At 41.5% G+C, this 26,047-nt stretch overlaps 1 protein-coding gene and 1 long non-coding RNA gene across 3 annotated transcripts; both read right to left on the reverse strand.

The window, feature by feature from the left end:
- Positions 1-1,971: 1,971 nt before the first annotated feature.
- Positions 1,972-16,799, reverse strand: LOC144478176 (uncharacterized). Of its 2 annotated transcripts, XM_078195913.1 has the most exons (5): positions 16,643-16,799; positions 9,473-9,929; positions 7,209-7,694; positions 4,771-4,842; positions 1,972-2,404 (listed from the first exon to the last, which is right to left on the reverse strand). In XM_078195913.1, the coding sequence occupies exons 1-5, from the start codon at positions 16,656-16,658 to the stop codon at positions 2,134-2,136; spliced, it is 1,302 nt and encodes a 433-aa protein (XP_078052039.1). In that variant the 5' UTR covers positions 16,659-16,799; the 3' UTR covers positions 1,972-2,133. The 2 variants fall into 2 exon arrangements, with proteins under 2 accessions (XP_078052039.1, XP_078052038.1); XM_078195912.1 differs by lacking the exon at positions 16,643-16,799 and having other exon boundaries at positions 9,473-10,034.
- A 200-nt stretch (positions 16,800-16,999) lies between these two features.
- LOC144478177 (uncharacterized) lies at positions 17,000-21,767 on the reverse strand. The gene is made up of 2 exons (XR_013495324.1): positions 21,712-21,767; positions 17,000-17,248 (listed from the first exon to the last, which is right to left on the reverse strand). It is a non-coding gene; the product is annotated as an uncharacterized LOC144478177 (long non-coding RNA).
- Positions 21,768-26,047: the final 4,280 nt, after the last annotated feature.

Here is a 26,047-nt window from a genome sequence, read left to right on the forward strand (position 1 = left end):
AAAAAAAAAAAGACCAGAACGAAGCGGAATAAAAAGGCCGGGAAAACTGACACGCGTCCGGCTTTGTATCGGCGACAGCGATCACGGATTCTGAATTTACAGTTACAGGCGTTCGTCGCGCGGATGGAATTGTTAATTTATCCCGCGAGCGGGAGCGCGAGCCGGATACGACACCGGGTCTGTGTATCGGGAGTAATAAACTCGGCCGCGGCGATCGACAATGAAAGTTTTCCGTGGTAATAATGGAGCCGGTGCCGCGATCCGCGCTGGTATGCCGGGCGTGGTCGAAACCCGCTCGGTTGTTTTACCCGTCTCGTTCGCCGCGGACCGGAGAACTCGGGGAGCCGTGGCGCGACCGGCGAAGGAAAGTCCGCCGATAAAAGATAAATACGGTGTCCGCGCACGTTCGCGACAATGAAAAATAGCGGGGACCGATCGGCCGACACGGTCAGTCGCGTGACGGAATCTTATTGTGTAAGGGAACTCCGCCGCCCGTTCCATTTTACGAGGTTCGATCCGCGAGAAACGCGTTATCCCCGCGTCGCGTCAATTGCAATTTTTTTCTTCTATGTTTTATCGCAATTATTACGCGACGCATAGTACGAGGCTGATGCAAGTGTTCATTCGAACTTGATTTCTTCGGTGATAAGCGAGAGTGGCGAGTTGATTGGACAGCCGTTCACATAAATTCTCATTTTTATGATTTTGTCTCTATTAATGACACAATCTTATGGAGAAAGGGTTCATGAAAGACTGCGTCGAGAAGCTGTCGTTTAAACTGTTATAATTTCGTGAAAACGAGTCGTAAATAAATCGATCTAGAATTATTTTAGAGCTTCAAGATTTTACTTACTTTACTTATTCATTTACTTTTTCTTATAGAATAATAGTCGGCAAAACTGTTATGACAATGCCCAAAAATTATTTAAGTTACTCCAGTGCACAGAGCATATTTTTGTACAACAATAATATGCCATTTATTTAATTATGTCATTTGAAAGTAGATACTTATTGTGATATTGTTGTACAATTTTTATACCGTGAAATTATTAAATGTAATAGATCTATTATTGTTGCCGTGGAAAGGCTATAAATAAGGGGTTGAAGCCACCATTTTTCAGAATCCCTTCCTTCATCTATTCTAACGTCGCTCGATTTCGCAGAGACGCGGAGACGTCGCTGATAAATTCGATAATCGATGACGTAAAGGTTCGCGGCGAGTCAAGTACCGCGAGCCGGCCGATCATTGGTATCGTGACGGCGCGGCGCGGCGCGGCGTCTAATTGCAGATCTACACGCTTCGAGGGCCCATTCTCTTTCACTCGTCACGAGATCGATCCTCGTGAAAAATGTGTAGCACGCCGGAGAAAGGTTCGCCGCGCGACTGTTAAAGCACAGTCTCGTGGGGCCCCCCGCTATAAAACGATTGCGAAACGTACACGCGCGGCGGCGGGGACTGCGCCTTTTACAAGGAGCGCGGAAAAAACTTTTCTCTCGCGAGCTGCTCCCAATTAACGGATCGGCGATTTCACTGGGCGCAGAGAGAGATCCCGTAGGAAACTAACTGGATCGTAAGCTTTATCTGGAAACGACGAATTCTTTCCATTGCTGATACCTCATTATAGTCTCAGTTGCAATGACCAAAAGCATTTCGTTCTTAACCCCACTTACTGTATTACTATAGTCTGAGTTGCAACGACTAGATGCATTTAATATTCAACAATCCCTTTTACTGTATTATTATAGTCTCAGTTGCAATGACTAAAAGCACTTCCGAGATAATATATCAAAAATTATTAAACCAAGTTATGCGTCGGATCAGCTTGTACCTGTTTAGAGACATCGTTTCTCATAAAACATATTACGTAAAAGATTTAATAAAAAAAGAACAAATTGGAAATATTGAGTTCATCCTACAAGTAACGTCAGATCTTTTCATGTATTATTTAAGGGATTTTTAGATGTCAGCGATACATTTAATTAATTTATTATTTACATATCAATAATTACCTACTATACATGTGTAAAAGTCTGGACATGGAAAATCGATTTAATTTATCATTATCATATTCGAGAAGTATCTTACTTTATTTTCAACTAAATAACTTCACCAGGTTCGATAACACGTGGAAATCACGTTTTGAAAGTGAATGGATCTCGGCTCACCTGAAGGATCAGCGTTTTCAGTTCCTGGTCGCTAAGAAACGCAGGCTTGTAGTGACCTTCCGTGTACGAGGTGACAGCGCCGAGGATGGTCTTCAGATGCTGTACAGCCATCCGCAGCACGGTTAGCTTGTCGAGCTTCCGGGACATCGCGTGGCACATCGGTATCATCGCCGACAGCTCCGTGATGTAGGTGTTCATTTTGTCCCTCCTCCTCTTCTCGATCTCGCTGTGATTCTGTCTGCAACGCAGAAAAACACTTTCAATTGTCTGCGCGAAGAATCGAGCGTTTATTCCGAATTTCCGAGCCCTAACATAGAAATTATTATTTAGGCAATTATATCTGGAAATTATTATTTATCGTTGTAATTATTTCTTCTGGGTTTGTAAAGAGGATGTAGAAGGTGCTCTAAGTAACATTGTTAAAATATTTGTGGTACTTGTGAAATAGAAATTGATTTTTTATATTTCTTTTCTGAGAAATTCAGTCTTAGAGGTTGCTGTCGCAGTGGTGTCACAGATGAAGTTAGGATGACGACGCGACTATGAATTGTTGTGGACTACTTTCTTTAATTTATAGAAGATACTGTGAAAGAAATGAGGACTCCGTCAGATTTTGTTCAACTTTGATAATAAGGCAAAAGCGTCGGCAGTGCATTGTAACACTTAATTCGCGTGTCTGACTATGACCGGTTATTTCTACTTCAACGAGTGTACATAACACTTTACCGGTCGTAAAAGTTTAGCTTAACGTTAAATTTTCGTTTCTGTTTTGATTTCATTGATTTTATTAATCGTCAAAGATACTTTTATTTTTGTACCTTCCCGAAATACATCGCTTCGCTCTTTTATCGGACAGTTTGGCCGGCGAATTTTAATGTCTGAAAACCTATGCCTGGCAGTTTTTTATCGATCAAGTGGACAGCAACTGGAGGAGAGTCCATAATGGAACACTTCATGGAATTTGCTGACAGAAACGGGGTTTCCTGTGTTTATTCGTGTTGCCAGCAAAGTTAACTGGTTCGATAATAATAAATTGTAAAATCTTTCATTTAGCGACGATATAAATTTGTATATATATAGTAGTTATACCAATATTTTATATAATTCTTGGCTGAGTGTAAAATTATTATATTTAATGGTATATGAAAGAATTTAATGAATAGTACATTAATGTAGCAATGTATCGATAATAAATGATACGTAGCGATTGGTAATAAATGATAATAATTAGAATCCCCGATATTTTATTATCAACTACAAATGACGGAGCTAACTTGTCTCCCCCAATTAACGGGTCAAATTTCACGCTGTCGTTTTGTCGTCGGTTCAGACAACTCGCTCGACGACGCGGCGACCGGCACCGTCGTCAATCAATTATGAAAGACGAATCAGTTAACAAACAGCGCTTTTGTCAGGGCAGATTCGCGTTCAGTGGTCCGGCAGGCCGACGCGACGACGAATTGCGCTGACAGTCCGTTCGAGAAAACTCTGGCTTCGATTTGCGAACGAACCGCGAGCCATTTAGGACCTGTAGCCATTGCAATAAATTGTAAATTTTTATTAAAAAAACAGCAAACCTTCGCATTTATTGGCAGAATAGAAAGTATACTTATAAGAGCGTTTATATCATAATTAATAACTACAAAATGTCTCTAGCTTAGTAAAGTTAAATATTTAACAGGGAACTATTTTTTTAGATTTCAAATTTCAAATTATAATTATCAAAAATTTAAGACAGTGCAGTAATTGAACTGTATACTCAAATTATGCAATTTGAAATATTGCTAATACAATGCATTAGCGATCAAAACTTTAAACAATATCTTGGAAGTGAAAACATGCGAGAATGGTCCAAAAGCCTGGACCATGCTACAGAACGCGAAAGGATATTTGATCGAGGAACAAAAAGTCAAACTTTCCTTATCGTCTGCTATAAATATAAATGCTATAAGCTGGGTAACCCGTTGGGTTTAGCGTACTTGTGCGACGCGTGCCGCATTTTTCACGACCGTGGTCGACGGACACCACGGTATCGGAGTGGAATCGGATTAATGACGTCGGCCGGTGAAGCCGGACCAAAGAAATCAAGGTAGGTCAAGGTGGCGGTTACTTTGCCCGCACACCTGACATAATAATACGTAACCGTTCTAACCAGGAGATTAAGCTTCGCCGGTGTAATGCGGTTTCTTCGATGTGACGGGGACAGAGTGGGCCGTGGCGTCATCAGCCCCCCGATAACTACAACTGCACGTGAATATTTTTTCATATAATCTATTCACGCTATGAAAATCGTGGATTTCCTCGATCGAACGTTGCACTTTACACGGTCGTCGTCGCGTCACCCATATCTGGGTGGCATTAATTTCTGACCAATTTAGAAAATTTATTTTTATTGCAATATACTCGAGCAAAGTGAATTCGACTATGATTTTTCGAATGCGAAAGAGTTCGAATGTCATCCCCTATCATAAATGTGAACTTTTTAGTTTTATTTTAATTTAGTATTTGTACTAAGAAAGTGATTGTTTTTGCGAAGAAAATAAATTTGTAATGAGGCAAAATGTAAAATGTGATTATTTATTAAACAAACATGGTTTTACTCACTTTTTACTGTCGTCGTTTGTGCGCACAGATTTGGCATCGTCGCCCGTGTCGTCTAACAGATCGCTACCGTCACTGAAACAAAGTATTCCAGATTTAAATTATGAAATATATATTTCTAATACCTATTATATATTCGTAAAATGTATTTCAATTACTATTTAATTATAAATATTTCGACCTAGCACTGATCTAGTATTCGTCTATTTGACTGAGTTTTATCTATTTTAACTCGATTAATTTTATTATTATCATCATTACGTCTCGGAAAAAGTTCACGCACTTCAAGCATCAAATTGTATAAACATCCTTCTAGACTTCTTCGTTGGAAAGCTAGTTGCCGGGAAGGAAGTGTGATGTGGAGAGCCGCGGAATAATTGGGGAAGACCTACCCGCTCGCGCCTCGAAACGTCGAAACACGGAGAAACCAAACGTGCGTACAAGCGAAACAATTTCTTCGGCGTACAACCCTTTCGAGGGAGCGACACACACAAACACACACACACAGACCTTTTTACGCACAGTTTCGCCAAGTTTCGCCTGCGTACAGCTCTCGCAAGCATTCTCTTGTTCGTCAAAGTTTCACGTACCGCGCCGCGACCGAAAGCATTCAATCGAGATTGTTGATTCTAAACTAATTGTTTAAATACAGGAAGCGTATTTTGTATAATGAAAATTGGGAAAGAAAAATCTACACGAATAGTTGAGTTGGAAACGATAAATTTTGTTCGGTAGGAGATTTTATTTTTTATTTATTTATTTATTTTCGCAAGTCTAAGATCTGGTAATTAGATTGCGAATCTTTACACGATTATGGCATTTTTACACGATTATTATAGCTTTTTCAATTTGATTTTACCGCAAGGAACCTTCTCATTGGCGAACAACAATTTTTCTCCATATTTTATACTTCATTTATCAATTTATCTATATTTATCATTTTTATCAATTTATTTATCTATGGCAGATAGATTAAAAATTAATGGACCAACTATTTATAATAGATGCTGACGTTTCTAAAAATTCTATTCAAACTATTATCGTTGCCTAATGTGACACGTATTAAAATAGTTTGATGTCTAATAAAAAAAAACCACCAAACATTTAATTAGAAAATTATTATTTGAAATAAAATTGCCATTACAAAAACAGTAATTTATTCTTACTGTTACGACACTGAATTAAAAAAGGTATCAATGAATTAATCTAGGATAAAGAAATAAACCGATCACGATGCAAAAATTCGTACGTATAATATAAAAATCGACGAAACCTTAACCAACGATCGAACGTTTTTGGACAACGCGTGAACTCGTACATTTCCCTTCTACGTTCTCGGGTAAGACGGCAAACGGAGCCGGACCGAGCCGGTCCGCCAATTACCGAACGCAATTTCGAGAGGCCCGGCATCCCGCGGGAGCACACAAATCTTCGGCGTTCTGTTAATGATTAAGTTAACCCTTTGAGCGGGTAACCGACACCTTGATCGGTAATTACTTGGAGTTGCGGGGTCGTTTAACGGGGCAACGTCGTGGGAATGGCAACGCGGTGAAGAGGGGTAGACGGGGTAGTAGGGGGGACGGACGGGGTGGGGGCGGGGGCGGAGGAAAGATGTTTGTGGATGGAAATGTCAGTCTTGAATACATTTAGGTGGCTTCGTTTCCGACGTGTTCTCTACACCGCCGCCACGGGTTAAACGTGTAATACACCGATTGCTGTACGACTTCCGCTCGTGCTCCCCATAGGGACCGACTTTGTTAGGAACGCGATGAATAAAAAAAAACAAAACAGGGAAGTATTATACTCGCACCTGTCGACGTTTCAAAGATGCTAGTTTTCTACCCCGATGGAAAGTGACTGACGTTTGTCAATTTAAATGGTAACTAATAAAACGATCTAATGAAAGTAGGAAAAACGGTTGGAAGTAATTATGGCAACTAGTATAAGTTTGTACATGCATCCGTGAAGTCGTTAGTCTAGGATTTATCGATATGAACAGTTATATTAAGAATATATTTGACATCTGTTTCAACCTTCGTTATTATCCTTTTGAATTGGTTCTTGGACATACAAAAATTACATTTAAGTTGACACTTTAGCGACCGGTAACCTATAAATCGGCTTCTCACCATGGCAATAATTTATCATCTATTTATCGTCACGTGTCTATAAGCTCCGATATTATCATAGAATTTTTTAAATGCTATGTATAGTTTCGCGTAACATAAAATGAAAATAAATTAAATATTCCTTAACGCTAATGTTATCGAAATATAACAGTGTTAATACATTTGGTTACTCCATAATGACGCAAATGTTAAGAGTCGGTAAAGTGTTAAGACCAAAATATTTGAAAAAGAACGGCAACCCTTATAATTATCGAAGAACCACTTTACTGAGCAGCGATTGGTATATTAAATAAAGTGAAATAATAATCTTACTGGCACGAGAGTTTCCGTTTCCTCGGAACCGGCGTGAACTCGTCGGACGTGTCCGTGTGTGCCTGGCCGAGGCTCGGCGTGGTGGACGCGCTTCGTTGTTGATTGTGTCGATGATGATGGTGATGGTGGTGATGATGATGACGGTGATGGTAGTGATGATGGCCGGAGGCGGGTGCCTGGTCGGGTACCATAGCCGGTGGTGTCTCCATAGGCTGGGGCGGTTCAGCCCCCGTTACGACCCCCTGGTTGCTGTTTTCGTTCCCACTGGTTGGCGCGATGGTGCTGGTAGTGGCGATGGTAACGGTGGTAGCGCAGGTCGTGCTCGGGGCGGCGGTGGTGGTGGTGGTGGTGGTGGCGGTTGTCTCGTTGGTGGCGGGGGTTGGAGTCAGGCTGAGACCATCGCCACCCCCCGCCGGGACCGCGGATACCTCGCCCACACCAGAAGCCGCGCCTATATCGCCGAAGTAAACCGTGGAACAGGTGTTTCTGAAACAATAAATCCAGCGCCGATCGATCAGAAGCGTGGCTCGACGTTGTCGCTGGTTGCACGGCTCGCGAGGTGTCAACGGGAACTCTGACGATTTCTTAACGATGGAGCAGCGGAGGACCGGTTACTGTGGCGTGGACCGATTGCTGTGCCTTTGATCTATTCTTTTATTTTATAGAAAAATATAGACCAGAAACCACCGTATAGTAATCGGTTCCACTACCCTAATAATGTGGTTGTAAATTTCAGTTTAAATTCACGTATTTATCAGAAAAGAGTCACGAAAATAAAATCGACGATAAGAGCTAGGAAACGCTGGTATTATGTGAAACGTACAGTGATCTTTAAGCGGCAATATTTCAAAAGTGAAAACATGCGTCGTCTTTCCTTGAAACCGCAGAATTATCGTTGGAAGCTTAACGTATGGTGCTAGACTATGAATGGTGGTCAAACAGTTTTCATAGTTGCAGTCACGATAGTCTGAGGTCGTGAAACTGGATGTACTATATATAAAGTAATCGTGATTGCGGTTTTTGGGTTTAATGACTTTTATTCCCGACCGGTTTGGAACTGCAAGCATGGTCGGCACTGTAAAAAGTGGCGCGTTCCGATGCGGTTACCGGTGTCTCAAATTCTCTGGTTTAAAAATTTCGGTCTCGAGACATTTATTCAATTTCTCTATCCTTGATAGCAAATGTCCGAGACCATTTAGCTAAAACAAGGGATATTTCTTCCTTTTTGAGGTATGCACGGAAGAGTGTTTGGAACGAATTGATGATAAATTTTCGAGCTCCTATCAATAGGTGCTATACATTAACAAAATCCTACAAATCTGAAGCAGAACCCATTCTTAGAAGATTAGGTGCGGAAATTAATTATTTTGCCTCTTTAAGTGAATCGAACGTTTATTGGTGGAAATATCGTACGTCTATCAATGTTCAAAATGGTTGCCATTGCTTTTAGTGATTTTGTGCTGTCAAGTAAGTGTTTTTCTTCCTGAGAAACTGTGAGCACACATGTGGATACTATTATATTTTTATATATTATATTATTGTGGATATATTATTTGTACAGAATTGCTATAGCAATTGATAGCACAGTTTGTACGGAGTATGAAAAGTGGTAAAGTCCTCAACAAGACAGCTTCTTTATATCTTGTTTTAAAAATGACTTTCTTCCAGACAAATTAAAAAACATTAGAAAAAAAGCTGTAAGTATAACTTTATTAAAGCCTCTATAGTATTACAAGAAGCTCATCATTTCCTCTAGTTTCGTGCGGAACATTAAAACATAACACAGCCATCGCGGTATGTTAACATATACATTATATATTTAATTAAATCAGTAGAATATACGCAATTTTAAATAAATGCTAATTGATTCGAAGCGGGGGTTTATTAAAAAGTATTCAAAAAAGTTTCGTCGACTGGTGCTCCATCATTCATAGCAATCATTGGCTCTGCTTCCATATTGTCGCAACACAGACGATATTGTACCGATTTCTGATAAGAATCCATAACACAAACTAACCATTAAGCAGTACATCGATTACTTACTGTGTTAACACAATTTATTCTGTAAAAATGTTCCTTTAGTTTCTCACTGTTACACGCGACAACAACATTTTCGGGAACACCAAAAATCACGAGATCACCTAATGAAGCTGGACATCAAGAAACACATACATTCATGCGATCTTACTACCCTTGAATCGGACCTGTTCTGACACGGAACACGTACGAGACACGACAACAACAACGCATTGATATCGACTTACTCTTGGACAGCCGAGAGATTATAATAACAGCGCGTGGGATGATGCTGATGATGCTGATAGAGCTGAGCGCCGGCGGACGTGATTCCGGCGACCCCCTGTCCCCTGGCGTTATGGTGGTCTTGATGGATACGCGGCTGCAGTTCCTCCAGCGAGATGAACTCCTGCGGCTCTTGGGCCGGATGGAGGAGCTGCGTGTAACTCTGTGCCATTTCTTGGGCCACCATCTCCTGGTCCGGTGGTCCGCGAAAGCACAGCAGGTCCTCCAGCTCCTCTTCCTGACGATGGTAATCGAGCTGCGTCTGGTCCCGGTAATAACGGTGACGCTGGAGACGTTGCTGATGGTGATGATGGTGATGATGATGTTGGTGCGCCTCACAGCTGTTCACGCCGGCGGCATCGCCGACCACAACGTCATTCTTCACGATACCGCCGCTATCTGACAATAATCCACCCTCGTCTGCAGACCCGCAAACAACTCTTCCTTTATTCGGATTCCGATTTTCGTCGTGCCGGCCACGTGGTTGCAACGCGCGAACGACCAACATCGGGAGCAACGGGGACACTAGGACCAAGATCAATGTCAAGACCGGGGTTGGGTTTTACGATCGAGATCGGAATGATTCGACTCGAGGCTACTTAAGAGAATCGGGAAGAAGATCCTATTGTTTTCTAGTGAAGAATTCGTGTCTACGTTTTGGGGTACAAAGTAATTAAACCTCGATGGCTGATACTCTTAATTGCTGACGATCATGTCCTGAACTGAGAACGCGCTAATCATTGATATCAATTCTTGATGAAAGGATCCTCTTATAGCGAAGGAACCATGGAATCATTCATTGTGTCATGTGCCGGCTCGAGGATGAACGATAAATTGATTCTCGTGTTGGTGGCTTGAAAATTGCGACGTAAAACATTGGAAATATGCAGAAGACGAACTGCGCCAAAAACGCTGTAAACGACAATGCGAGGAAAGTCGCGTGTGCTTGACACCTGTTGGCGAATGCTGATTCGACGTGGTCACGCACACGTGATACGTCGTTGGTGCGGATTTCACTGAAAAAAAACCAAATTGCCAAAAACCCTCGCTCTTTAATGTTCTATAGCTTGTTAAGGGAAGTAGATACCGGGTTACCCTGAAGAAATATCTTTGGGAACCACTGTCATCCTCGATCGCCGAATTACGCGAACATTTTTCCGGAAGCGATGGATTTTGCGTATTACATATATAGTATTTGATAAGATTCCGGCGGCTCGGTTACGCAAGCGGTGTCGCGTAATTATTCATCGCGGGCTGCATCGATGTAAAACACGACTTTCTAAATCGCTGACCTCGTATTTGAACGGTGCCCGCTGATTGTCATCGGGTTCGAATAAACGCTCCCTTTGTCCGACTCGGAGCCTCATTTATTCGTCTCCGCGACGCGATCGCGCCGAGACGATTACGATAAACAAATTACACTAACAAATTACGCTAATTATGCTATGATTCGGTCAATTAAACGGAAATTACTCTGCGATCGTGTTTGTCACGACTTTGTTCGGCGTGCTCCGTTTAAGTAATTCGTCTCGCTGATGCTTTAGGAAACATTTTAAAAACGGGTGACAAGTAATACCGACGCAAATGAATGCTGGAAAGATATTTTGTGTTTGGCATTGACGTTGTCGACCGATCTGGAGGGAAGATACAGAGGCAGTTTCGATTATCTGATTTCATTTTATTTCAGTTGCTCGATCTTGTGCGAACATACTTGCAATGTTCTCAGGTTTTTTTATTTAAATCGTAAATATGTTAAATTAAAGATATTGTGTTCTTAGTGGAGTAATTTTGATACTGTAAGGTAAAAGACTTTTTAAGGGCACGGATAAATGATATTTTTAACGATCTAATTTTTTTTAAATGTTATAAAGCTTAATCAAACCACGCAATTGCATAGAACAGAAGAGAGCTAAAAATTTATTCCACCCATTAACAATTTTCGGAGATAATATATTTATATCCTTAAATCCTAGCAATCTGTTTACTGTGCAACACCTCGCCTACTCGTTCCAGCCATAAATGCATAAAATCCGCAGCCCGATAAACGCAGGTAGAAGACAGGTAATTGACAGGTTGAAAAATCCTTTCGAAGCAACATGAATCTCGTTAAATATAATTTACTTTGCCCGTAAACATAATTGTCGGCGTTTAAGCTGCGCGCTTCACCGGCGGACACGCGTGAAATCTTATTTAGCTGCCGGTTTCGACGATCGCGAATAAAAATTGCCTGCCTCGTGGGTTTAAAGCAAACGAAGCCTCGCTCGTCCGAAGGCAATTAAATGGTCAAAGAGACAATGTAGCACGTGGTCGCGAAGAGACACGACAGACGCGCAATCGCTTGCCCGTTGACAGCCGGCTAACAAATTGACGACGAAGGAAAGGCCGATCGATGTGATCTATGGCGAGGCGTACATCGACTGACAGACAATTTCATATTTTTATGACATTTCGCCGACCGCCCCGTCCCGTAGCTCATTACGATCAGCGTAATTATTGCAGTTATCGCGCGTAAACATCTACCGAAAACCTTGAACTCCGTTTTACCTCCGTAAAATCGCGCTCTTTTACAGTTTACTTGGGTATTTGCGTCTTTAATCCTTTCGAGGAACCTTTCCATTAGTTGTTCATTTTAAAACGATAGTTTTTATAAAATTACGATCTTCTACAGAACATAACCTTGCTTTATTTTCGGTCCATGTTTTACTTTCGTTAACATTCTAAATTTAAATTGCTAATATGATATCTTTGTAACCGTATAATCACCGAGCATTGTCTGATATTATGTAAATATTTAATATCGCAAAGTAGAAAATATGGAGGAAGTTCTACTTGGATAAAAATATTTGAGAAAGTATTGCAAAAAAAAAATTAATAAAACAGTCTTGTTTGTATGAAATAATATTTCAAGATTTATCCGACGCAATGCAGATGAGTACGTCTATTGAAAATAATTATTTATTTATTTATAATTATATTTGAAATGGTACTTGATGCAGAAATAAGTTAGTATTTCAGATGAAGCACGCGTATGTCTAAACATTCGTAATTGTTAATTGATATAGTTCTACTATACTTTACAGAAATTCGAGAGAAAATTTGTTGTTTCATAAAAAGATACGAGGCTGCAATTTCGTTCGCAGGTTGTGTATTTGGACAGCCGTAAAAGACTTAGAGCAACAAAGTAAGGTAAGAGAAAGATGGATCTGGACCAGCCGAGCAGAGTATGAAAGATTAATAACATCCCATGAAGTTGCGAACACGGTAATCGAACGTCGCGACGTAGCCATCGGTGTGAAATTAAGCTTTTCCTAAAAATCCCTATCACACCCGCAAACGTTACAGCACAGGGTGCCATTGTTAAGAACAATTCAACGCGAACATCGATTTCGACACGCGCGAGGCTTTATATATAATTTAGCGGATTTATTCGAGCGCGAATTAGCAAGATCGCGAGACCGTTTGAAAATGTAACAATTTCGTTGCAGTTATGCAACCGAAAATGTGTTCGGGTATCGCGAAATTTTCCACGCTCGTCAAGGAAAGCGGCGTCCATGATTACGTAACCGTAAAATAACGCATCGTCGGCGCGATCAGTTTGGAACCGATTAGGTTTGCGTTGCGTTGCCGTCGATCGCGCGAAGAAAGGGATCGCGCGCCATTATCGCTGAATAATTCGGTAGTTGTTGCCCTCGCGACTCCACGCACGATTGTTTGTCATGATTGTTCAATAATACAAACGTCAAATACGTAACGGCTGCCAACTGTGCGAAGTTAACGCTCTTCGATTAACGAGTCAAACAAATCTCAAAGAATTAAGAGTTGACAGTGCAATGTCTAATGCGTTTTGCAGACACGATTATTTGATATTGCTGTACAACTTAATTTTTCAATCTCGACATTGGATTAGATTATAGAATAAACCTATTAACCCTTTGCACCCCGTGACACTACTAAAAATGTGATTGTAGGGTAAATAAATGCACCCATTGTCATTTATTTGATGTGTGAAATATACGGAATTATATGAAATTTTGGATTCAGTGAAATTCTTAGTTATTCAAGCCAAAATCGCTTCGAGTACAAAGGGTTAATTGTTGTATGAACTGTAAAAAATCTACGCGTTATTAATAAAACGTTAAATTATTATAACAAGAAATATGAGAAGAGTAAATTGAATACGTTGACTTTGTTGTATAATGTATAATATAGTTCACAGTTTGTTTAAAGTAGATCGCGAAGAACTTCTTACAGCTTTGAATTTGCAAGAATTTAAAACGATTTAAAATTTTCTTGACAGCTTAAATCAAAGTTCTATTAAGTTATTGGTTTATATGCATACAGTGATACATTTGCAGAACGTGCACAAGTTACGTGGGCCACGCTGCATAATACACTTGTTTTAACAATATTCACCTTTCCATACCCAGTTATAACAAACACGTTAACACAACAAAATTTACCTAACGCTCTTATCGAACAATGGCTCTTGTCCCGTAAACAAAGAAAGCCTCGTTCCCATTTCTACCCTCCGAACGTGACGACATTATATATATCTGGTAGTGGCCAACAAAAAGATGGTAGGGCAGCTTTGCTTTGCAGCGCCTGTTATACAATTTGAAATAATTACAGCCCGCAGCTGGTAGTCGGATTACAAAGTAGCAGAATTGCTTGCTAATGACGAGGAACGACGATGTGGTAACATTATCGATTACAATTTTGTAATGACCATCTTCCCTTGCACGGAAAAACATTTCACTTGACTTTTCCCTTGCGCAACGACCATTAACTCTACCGGCGACTTCTTGCGTTCCGTCGCGCGCCTCATGATCGCAAATTAGAGTCCGCAGAGTCCGAAGATCGTAGGGATCGATGAGCGAAAAGAAAAAATCTCGGCAATCCATTCATCGTAATTTATAACTTGACAAAATTCCTGCGCAGTCAAGTATAGTAATTACTAGTGCCTGTCTTTAAACGCTATTCAAGAATTTCTTTCAAGCAACACTTGTACGAATAAATAATGATGTTAAACGGTAGGTAGTCGGCAGAGATGCGGGTGAATTCGAAAATATTTCATTTCGAGATTCCCAAAAATAATCGGGACACTCGACAATATCGACATCCTTTACAGTGTTGAGATTTTCGAAAATTATATCGTAAAATATGGGGAATGGAGTGAAAATGACGCATCTGGTATATCAGTAATAAATTATTAATTTACTAATTAAAGATGACCGATAATTATTCAGTATTTATTTCTTTTAATTCCAAGTTAGAAATATTTTCATATATCGCAGTCTAAAATTGCAGCGAGCCTTATCAGCGTTCATTATCTCCGCGCGAGTGACTTATCCAGTATTCAGCTATGAAAAATGTTTGATACCGTGGCCACCATTATCTCGCTAACTCTAGGTCAACGAATAGAAAAATGAACAATCACCGGCAGATACAGAGGAGCGCCGATGCACGAGTCAGCTCACGAGAAGCCTCGCAATCGTCCTTGCAACGGCAGACAGTCGTCGTATAGACTTCGCGGCTGTTCGTTACTATCATCGCAATCGCTGGTTTCCTAAAAATCGCGCGGTCTTCGCTCGGTTCACCTTGAACGCCTGAGAAAAACCGGCATTGATAGTTGGAGTACAATAGTCTGATAAGAAGATGATGTCAGCCCGTATCAAACCAGAAGTGAACGATCAAAGACCATTATCACGGTTGCAGGGGAACGGTTAAACGATTATCTTACATAGACAAGGAGACAGAGAGACAGAGAGAGAGAGAGAGAGAAGAACGAAGAGATAAAAGAAGAGGACGCGCGAGCGTAGGATATTTTTGACGGAAGAAGAGAAGAGAGATGAAATAAAAATTAAGCTATTTGGCAAATGTCTAATGAGAAGAAGTAAAAGAGAAGAATATTGAGAAGCAGAAGAGAAGATTTTTGACGAAAAGAGCAAACAGCTAGCAAGAGGGGGGGCACGAAGTGACGTTGCAAATGATCCACCGATTCGTATCGTATATCTTAACAATCCAAGATCATAGTTAAAAGATGATCCTTCAATGGGAAACAGTGACTGCTTCCAAACTCCGTTACTATCATCTTTCAGTGCGGCAATTTTTCACTACTTTCTTTTAATCTCGATAAGTAAATTCCGAGTCCGTGAAGAATTTAGGAAGAAGTACCTTAATCACTGGAAGAACCGGTCCAGAGGCGCGCAGATCTATCCTAGCGAAACGATGCACGATCTCATCGACACGACTGCGGCTCATTCACCGATTTATTCACTGATTCTCAACGATCGATCACTTATCTCCCACATCTCTATCACACTATATCTTTCACCAGGTTACTGCCTCGGAATTACTGAAACCGACAGGGGGGGAAACGTCGCACTGTCACCTTCGGTTGCCATTCGGCGAATTATACCTTAAGGACAAAGACCCCGGGTATCGTCCCGAGCACAGCGCACCACAGATAAAGAATCGACGACTTTGATCAACGGGCATGAGGAACCGTCGCGTCACCAAGAATCGAACACATGAAACTTCTAACCGAGACGGTGAAAGGATCTTCCAGAAAGACGCGTTCGTTCCACCGGGAAAAAGACGGGGTACACCGTGCGAACCCTCGTCCGCGAGCACACCCAAACGAACAGGACAATGAACGAATCTACTTCGACATCTCAATCTAGGATCGGATAACTTACGAGCACACAACCAGCACAGTGCACGAGGTGTGGTTGGAGTTATGAGCAAAAATACTCGAACACTCATCACCGGCTGCCGACAGCACTGACACGCGAGACTGTCCCGAAAGGAACGTTCCGTGCGTGAACACTGGACACTCGACACTGCAACACGGAGTGGCGATCTAACCGAACAACCTTATCACTGAATTTACAGGACCTTTAGGACGGGGGTCAAAAGTTTGCTCTGATCCTGGTCCTAAGTTGGCCCGCGGGACCGACACTGGTCACTATCGCGCAACATTCGGCACTGACACGTAAACATCATCGAGCCGACAAGCGAGCGTGGGTCGTCGAGAGCGGTCGGATGGCGACCGCAGAGTTGCAACCACGTGGCCGTGCTAATGAGGAACCGTTTTCTCCCTTCGCGGGGGTGCGATGGGCCGCCTTGCTTACCGAGAAGCGCGTACATCCACGTCGCCGGCGACGACGAAGAAGCGGCGGCATCCTCGAGGAGCGCGGAAGGCCTGTCGCCTTCCCTCCTCTCGGCGGATGCCCTCGTGCCTCGAGGGCGCCCGTTCGACGGCGACGAGGTCGTGCCGCCCGCGGCTCACCGGGCCGAGTATCGCGAGCGAGCTTGGTTGACGGCGGACACGTGTGTGCCGTATGCTGGCGACCGACGAGGAGAAGAGGAAGAAGAAACCGGCGGCGGGTCGCGGGCGGGCGGTCGGGACGGTCGGGCTATCGGGCGGAAACGCGACGTACACGTAAGAGCAACGCGTCCGGCAACCTTCGCGATCGTTTACCGTGCCGCTACTGTCCGTGCGAGCGTGGTGGTGGTGGTAACGAGCCACTTCGGCTCTCAGCTCGCGCGCACTCTTCACCTGAACGGCCAACGAACACCGAGTGGGGGTGGTTGACGGCGGTGGCGGTGGCGGGTATCGCCGGCGGTGGTGGCGATGATACTGGTGGAGGAATACCGGTCGAGCCGAGGAGATCGCCACGTGCTCCCTCGTAGCACAGGTGGACCATTGGCTGGGTTCCATGGTCCCCTCGACCACCCTGTGATTCGTTAACTTTAACAGCGATTCGGAAGCCGACATGTCAATTTAACGCTGTGTTTACGGAACGCTAACGGCAGTTATTTTAGGGGGTGGACGACTCTTATTTTCAAAGATTTTTCACCGAATGTGTTTGTTACTATACCATAGAAGAGGCCTGCATAATTTAAGAAACATGTTAAGAAATGGCAGACGTTCGGTGAACAAATAATAACGATAATCCTTGAATGCAACTGTATAGATTTATTACTGGCACAGATAATAGTTATAGACGTTATAGATGAAAATTACAAACGAATACACCCCTTTCCGGAGAATAATACAACCCTCTTATTTTAAATCATCTGACACTTTCTTTCATTTCGTCAGAAACAACCCTTATTCCTCAGAACCCTTCAATCGTAAGTAAAGACATATATGACGCTAAGAAATATTGTACTCGTACAATATATTTTAATTATAGGCCTTAAATTACATTCCTTCGTACATATCCTATAGCATCCGACATTATTAAATCTATACGGCATTAAAACATTAGAAAGTATCAATATAACCACTACACGAAGTAACAGCAGCACCTATAGCGAATAATTCAACGGTCAATCTTGGCAGCTATATTCAGAAAAAAAAGCAATCGAAGTCAAGGAATCGACGAGTACACGTGTCGCGGATCAAGTTTCGAGTAGTTCCGCAGCGAGTAGGAAGCGTCGGGCGCTCATTGGTCAACTCGCCAGCCTTCCCAAGGGGTTAGACCTGCGTACAATTGTCTCGGCACCGTTGACGCCGTGCATCGCGTAGGTGTAGGGCGGATTTAGTCACTCCCACTTCCGTCGTCGATAGAAAACCACGTGGTCCGCTCCCTCGTGTCGTGCTCGACCCGCTATTACGCGGCCGATTTTCCACCCTTTTTTTCTCCTATTTCCATCCTCCTGAAATGCGGATCGTTTATTAACACCTCGGCGAGCGATATTTTTGAAAGCTTCGCAGCCAATTGTCCGCCGGACACTCGTGCGTTTGCCGATGCCGCTGATAGGTCTTGCAAAATAGCTTTCCTGATTGGTTCGTCTAAATAAAATGTGTTAATGGAAAAAATGATTGAAATACCCTAATACCATAATAATGTTTCGAGACTTGTTCTGACGTCGTAGAGACAAGTACACGTATTGAAAATAGTTATTTATCTTTTGATAGCATTTTCTTAAGATGTACTGGAAATGCTTTATTTAATTAATAATTTGAACGAATCGAGAACTACGCACTACGCGATGCGCTCGATATCGTGACATCGACGTTTCCTAATTCCAAGAGTGTTATCACTGATATGACGGTAATCGACTTGCACGAGAGATTAACTTCATAACGCCGAGGCCCATCAACATTGATTGCTGTATTAACTAATTTTACAGTTATCAACTACTTCTTAAGCGACTAAGCAGCCTTCTCAAAAGAGTGAGAAGGAATACATGTCCTTGTGAATGATTTTTATTGTATTTATTTTATAAATATCCATTTTCCTTTTGTAGGTAAAACATAAATTTTATCTAACAAAGTGTTTAGAATTAAAGTAGATAATTCAAACTTCAATTAAAAAAAAGAACATCATCTTACGATGATTTTTCGCGGAATTATCATCAGACAAAATTGATCAATTTTTATTCAAAATTTGTCTATGCTGTCACTCTTCGAGCAGCGTATATTAGCGTTCATTTCCTCGTTTATGTCCGTGCACGCTCCTGAATTGTGTCAATCGTGTATATAAAGTGACGTAATACGGGATCGTTAGGAAAAAGAAGGCAAAAAGAAGAACCCACGATTCTGTCAGCTCGAATTCGTACGGGACCGAGAATGGGAACAATAAGCCCACTCGCCCCTAACAGTTTCTTCCCCTTCGAGCAGAAGGCGTCCCTGGGATGCTTTGAATGAGGTGGTTCAAGGGTTGTATGCAGGCTCCATTTTTCGGACATGGTATTAAAGTGAGTACGATACTGGAAGTAATCGTGACAAAATTTACTAACCGGTTTAAAATCGATCACGATAATTTGTCCAGAAAGTTAATATTTAAAACATTGTCTTTCGACTTTTTCAATTGTGGACAACGAAGCTTTATTCTTAATAATTTATTATCGGAATAAAAATACCAATGATCGGTGTGTGCGATTGGTATAACTTCACCTCTCGCGATTAATTATTGATAACAGGGAAATAATAGATTAATATGCCTTTCTTCATCGCATGACTTCTTTGAATACAATTGGTATTCTTTTTAATGGTAAACAGAAATTGTCTCAACGTCTATCTCACACAGATCAATTTCCCACGTGACGAATCTTTCTTCGAATCCAGGAGAACTTGATTACCTAGAAGCGGCGTGTTTCGAGGGAAATTGTTCACGCGGTATCTAGAACCCGAAGCCGGCGAAGTGCGAATTGTTCGGGACTCGACGGGGGTTAATACGCGTCGTGTGTGTACGAGGCTCGATAAGGAAACGAGGAAACGCTTTATTCGCGGAGCGTACGAAATCGCGCAGGTGTTTCCTTCGAGTAATAAAAGTATATTCGGTTGCCTCGAACTGATAGCAAAATCTTGTACAGACGATTCACGTTATACTACGTAAAATTTGGATTAAACTGTTATAACATTAACCCTGTGCACTTTGACGCCCTTCTCGGAAACGTAACAAAACTGCTGGCAATTATGGTACTTACAATATTAATAATTTAATAGAATCTATATCAATACCATCTTCTACCGCATTTAAACAATTTAATTATTTCCAACGTTCTACCATTCTTTATTTTCTTTAAAGCGCCACTAAATAATAGAAGGTTAAAATCGCGATGGTGCCACTATATTTATTTCTTTTTTCGTGGAATCGAGCCAAGAAAACTTCTTGATGAACCTAAAAAGACTTCGCCACATATTTTCGAGATAGGCTCTACCGGAGACCACTGGATGAAAAAGATGTTTGAGAACATCTTGTACCGACTCTGCAAACACGACGAAGCCGTTCGACAATATATACGAGACTACAGGGATATTTTATGAAAAAAGTTTCATCTGCCGGCATCGATAGTCTATTACTATCGTACCTTGCCTGCGGATATTGAAACAATAATTTTAGGAGGCAACCAGTTTGAAATACTATTTTATTTTATAAGAATCTGTTATCTAAAACAGTATTTTAATTATTATTTTCTTTATGAATACTACCCAGCACTGTAGACAGTGACAGAGATTGACTACGGGTTACATCGAGATTAAGGACGATGCTCAAATAGAATGGGCATCGAACGATGCCGCATGTCTCCACTCCGCTAAGTCACTTGTAGCTTACCGGACAGCTCCGCTCTATGAGTACGCAGATTCTAGGATGCAGCATTAATTAGCGTTAATCACGCGCGAGTTAATCCCGTTTCCAACGGAACGCGGTATAATTGTTCTCTCATCGGTGCAATCCGTAACCCTCTCCCTCCCCCCCCCGCTACCCAGCGATATGTGATCGACGTCGATCGTTTGAAGTGACCACAGGAAAGGTCTTTCGCGACTCGTCCCCCCCTCTAAATCCCTGTCCTCTCCGATACTCATTAGCAGTGATTTTTCGGTAACTGGAGGATCAGGCTGCTTCGATTAATTTACCGTGATTTCGCACTCTGCCCTCCTTTTAACCGTGCCTCGCCCCATCACTATTTCCACAACGCGGCTTATCCAATTATTTATTGCGAGAACGAAACATTTCTGACTGACATTTGTTAGCGTTAGTTGCGGATCGATGAAAATGTTTCCAATGGTTCTTTGATCACTGATCGATTGGGGTAGATCGTTGCGAATTTATGCAACACAAATGTATTAACGCTTTTGCGACAACCGTCGCGTATGCATAAATTCAGGGGAATTTATGAAAATCGATTTAAATCAGTATTTAAATCGGTACGTATTTACATCTATGTTATAGTTTCTGATTGCAATAACGCGTACATTAGCAAATTATTCCCAGCAACATTTCTTGCAATCGATATGTACTAATTTGACTGTGAGACGTCAAGGATTAATTCATTTATTCGGTTCTCCGCCGGCTCTTCCAGATTTCTTTCCCCCCTGTCTTGATTGGTAAGGTAACACTGGTCAACCTTCCGTAACATAACACTGCCACACGTAATAACCTTCTAGCCCCTAATCCTCCCCTCGTGTAACCAGTAAACCTCGAACACCGAGTATTTTTTAGACTTTTTGTTATCTCGTCAATGAAAAAAAATTCGTGTTGATGAATCCATAAAAAAAAACGACCAACGCCACATTTTCGACAATTAACTAGTTTAAAGAGAAGATTTATTTCCAGATGAAATATTATTAATTCGAAAAGGCGCACCGAACGATTTATTTATTTGGAATTAGTCGAATTCCGTCGCGTTGCTCCTGAAAACTCGAGAAGCGATTAAGTAATGAAATAGTCAATTTTTCACTCACCCTCAAATCTACTTCGAGCAGTACCACCTGTCCCGTCATTTGGAGCCATGGCCCATTTTTCTGCAAATAAAACATACAATTATTAAATATATGATTATTTACTGAGCTACAATAATTTCTGTCTCGCAGAATGCTATTGCGATATCGATGTTATAAAGATTGATTGAGAACAGTTTAGCACCTGGGGAAACAATTGATCGAGTCCCGGTGTTCCTGCGATTTGGCGAAGGATCGCAAGACAAATTAACGAATCCCCTTTTCATTCAGCAATTGTACATTTTTATAATTGGCCCCGGGGAACTTATTAATTACGCGACGCATAGTCCGTTCAACTGTGAAAGAAGGCGAGGAGCGTACCTTCGCGATGAAACGAGTGACAGCCGATAAATCAACGGAGAAATAAACTGTAGTTTACTCGTTGAACGAAGCATCGCGTTCGACGAGATAAAAATTACAACTCTTAACCACTTCGAACGCGGCTGTCAAGGAACATACATTTCGTATTTTATCGTTTATTCGAAATAAATCATTCTGCGAATAATTGATCGATAATCAGCTTTCCTTTTAGAAGAATTTTTTCGCCAGCAAATCGATTTGCTAATTTCTAATCGATTTTCCAGGAATTGTGAATAAATGAACGCTAAATTGAAAAATTTTAAATATTATTTATCGTTATATCGAGTTAGAGACTAATGCAATAGTATTTTCAAATTCCTCAACTATTTCACTGTTTTGCAATCGATTTATTCATTCACGTCACAAACGCATTAAATCCGTCTATACATAAATAGTTAAGGAAACACAATGGCGTGCTTATCGGATTCTGTACAAGAAGGAGAACGTTGTCACGCCGATCGCTGTCCTTTTCGCTGCGCCGCCGCGCGGAGAGACACGTTGCGCCTTGAAATGCATAAAATCCGCCGGGCTTAGTAATTGTCGCGCAACGAAACGACGCGTGCATTATTGTAACAGGCACACATTTTCGTCGCGAGAATGCCGTTGAATTCCGGTTACATAACCGGGGATCCGACAACAGTACAACAATTTCACCACGTGATTATATAAACGTCATCGGGCGTGCGGCTGACAGATTACGTCTTGTCGACGACATCCCCCTATCGTGTCGCGTCGGCGGATCATAAAAACGGCCCTTTACGGCCTTACGGAACGAGAACGATTAATATATCTAGAATTTGCAAGCGCATCAAGACTCTCCCCTAAAAGAGCACGGATGATCAACGGTGCGCAATAACAATAACAGTACGGAAAAGATCAATCCTCTCGCCTTCAATTCTAATATGTATTTCTAAAAAAATAAATATAAATCGAGAAATATGGAATTAAGCAAATCTTAATTTTTCTCATCCTATTTGCTTTTAAAGGGGTAATAAATTAAAAGGGGGTAACTTTATGTGAAAAATAAAGCTAAGACGTAACATGTTTCGTAAGCCGATAAAAACTAGATAGAAAATTTACCAGAAGAATTTACTAGAAGTCTTTGTTTATATCGTTGTACTTTAGAATGTATTTGTGACACGAGTTAAAGGGAGATAATTGTATGTGAGAAGCGAAGCTACAACGTAATATGGAATTTTTTCGCACGACATTTTGTTACCGAGAAAAACGAGTTTGTAGAATTTATTCTACACGTGTCGTTGAATAACTATCGGCTAATATGCCTATTAACGAATTTATTACATCCCCCTTCGAATGACGCTTTCATTCGGGTTCTGTATTTGTACGTATGTCGGGCGTAAGGTTGCGAATATATCAACGTTATGTTCGACGGAAAATAATTTAACCAACGTTGCAACGGATTAAGTATACTATTCTGCAACTGAAGAAACACTTCGTAACAGAAACGTGTGATAAACGCGAGAAAGATAACGGAAACCGTGCATCGTTAAAATAATTGGTGCTCAGGCTTCAAATTAATTCCTATTTCCGTCGATTCTTTTGTTGAGACGTAAATACGCGTAAACATACGCGTCCTGGCAAATATATTCACGTGCGTCAAAGTTTTCGCTTGCTAATAAGATATTTTGACCTTTAGTTTGAATGGGCGTCCGAACGATCGAATTTCTGATGTTTACCATAGAATTATGCCCCGTGAGAGCGCGTCCGAGTGTGTCAGGTGGCAATAAAGGCTCGTTAGAATCTTCCCATTTAATACTCAACAGCTGTGCATTCACCATTATGCGACACATTCGCAAGACGGCGGGGCAACTGCATAAGGAAGATTCCCATTGTTCACCGCCGAAGAATATTCGACATCGCGGCACAATGTTTGCGTGGGACGAGCACGCGCCCGGTGTTCAATTCGTTTTTTTTTATTGCAATTTATTAATAACAATGTAACACTGGTCGACTGCGATCGGTGAGAAAATCTATGCAACATATTACGCGATCCTGTCGATGGATGTTTCAAATTGCGGACTTATGTAAAAATCGTGTGCTCACATTCCGTTTAACTAAATAATTAATTAGCTCCCAGTTAGACTACAGAAATTATTCATTTTATATTTAAACTTCACGACGTAATTGCGACTGTGGATTTGACAAATTCGTTAATTCGTTTGTTAAACTGTTCGATAGCAATTTTTGTTGAATTTTGAATCTTTGGAAGATAAATAATTATTAGACAGTCATTGTTACATTCGTTTGTAATTGCTGCCAGTAATTTATTCGACCCTGCGAATACTCAGAAAATCTGCTCATAAAAAGATATTAATGGCTTTTAATCGATGATGCTGTTGGCGAATTTTAAGACCTCTTCCAGTGCTTGGAAATACGGATGATTTATTAGTCAATAATGATAATCCATCTTTATTTATTGAAATTCAACGAAATCTACTTTGTTCACAGAAAAAAGAAAATTCATGCGACTGTCGTGTTAAAATTGCAAAATGTCACAGTGGTATACGATCTTCGAACTCTTCCCTCGAAAATTGATCAATGATTCGATATAAAAGCGCTCGATGATCTTGTACCACGGATGCGGTCAAGAAACCGCGTTCGATAAGCGACGATAAACCATAAAGGCAACCGTAAAAGACGCGTTTCGAAATTCACGGCGAGGCATTCCTTCACGTAACAGAAATGTAAAAACCACCAGCGATACAGTGTTGCGCACCGCGCGTAATATAATGCAACGTAATCGACGGAACCGATAAACTTATTACGCTCGCGCGCGTCTTGTCATGCGAGTTTCTATGATATAATACTATAATACGTTCAATCGCGATAACGCTATTCGGCTATTATAAAATCATCGTAACTTCTGTGCGCGGATCCACCGCAATGGGGGTTTACAGTTCACGTTAACGTTCTTACATAACGAACATGTACTCCGTAGAAATTCAGCCGCGATGCGGTTCACGGTGGTTTCTAGCGGTTCCTCGATCCTCGATCGATCCGGATCGATTATCAACGATTTACACGAATTTCAGCCCTCTGAAACGATTAGATCACTTTCTTAAATTTTTCGAATGAGAATTGTGTATCTGATTTTACCGAAATTTCGAAAATGCTTATAAATATTGTTTAGTAACATTTCTGAATTTTTTCATTGGAGGATAGTATAGCTCGGAATTAGTATTTATTATTACTGCGTCTAATTTACGAAAACATTTTTTTCATGATATTCTATTGAATTAAAAAATCAGTTAAAATTGTCCGGGATTATATTCGCAATTTTATAGGTAGCAACCCTAATTATATACAAAATCTTTACTAAGAATCTATAACTCGTCCTTATAAATTGATGAATGAACAAAACCAGGCTTTTCCCGGACTCCACACATTGTTTCCAATCAATCCGATGAAAATTTCTAAAGTACGTGTCGCGCAAGATACGCGAACGTGCAATCTCGGTAACGTTTCCAGCGTGTTGACACGTTATCCTCGGCGAACCGTGTTAAACCTTGCCAGCTGCATCCTTTCCGACCCGCGTGCCATTGTCCGTGCAGTTTGGGTACCGGCCCCAGCGATGTCGCGGGCGCGAGAATCATCGCCTAAGAACAACCGGCTCGTATTTACCAACCGACAATGTCAAGGCGACCGGCTTACTTCCTTATCAACACCGCATTACGTAATCAGCGGCGAAGTGCGGTGCAACGATACCGCGTTTCCGCTACTTCCCCACCGAATGTGTGCGCGTGTACGCGCGCGCGTGTGTGCGCCTGTGCGTGTCTCTCTACTTGACCTGTGACGTAAAAGTTGTAGGAACTCGCGCGACGCGCAAGGCCATTTCGAATATTTGCGGAGCTCGCTTCTCGACGACTCCGCGACTTTGTCCGCCGCGGCATTATATCAATGTTCGGTCGAACTGTTGCAG

This window comes from Augochlora pura, unplaced genomic scaffold (genome assembly GCF_028453695.1).
Source record: "Augochlora pura isolate Apur16 unplaced genomic scaffold, APUR_v2.2.1 APUR_unplaced_8955, whole genome shotgun sequence".
Lineage (NCBI taxonomy): Eukaryota > Metazoa > Arthropoda > Insecta > Hymenoptera > Halictidae > Augochlora > Augochlora pura.

Excerpts from the sequence above, each read along its gene's own strand:
- LOC144478176 (XM_078195912.1), bottom strand. The coding sequence starts at position 10,017 with ATGTTGGTCGTTCGCGCGTTGCAACCACGTGGCCGGCACGACGAAAAT. Across the intron at positions 7,695-9,472 it reads AATCTCTCGGCTGTCCAAGA|AAACACCTGTTCCACGGTTT; the intron begins GTAAGTCGATAT and ends TTATTGTTTCAG. Across the intron at positions 4,843-7,208 it reads AAACGGAAACTCTCGTGCCA|TGACGGTAGCGATCTGTTAG; the intron begins GTAAGATTATTA and ends ACTTTGTTTCAG.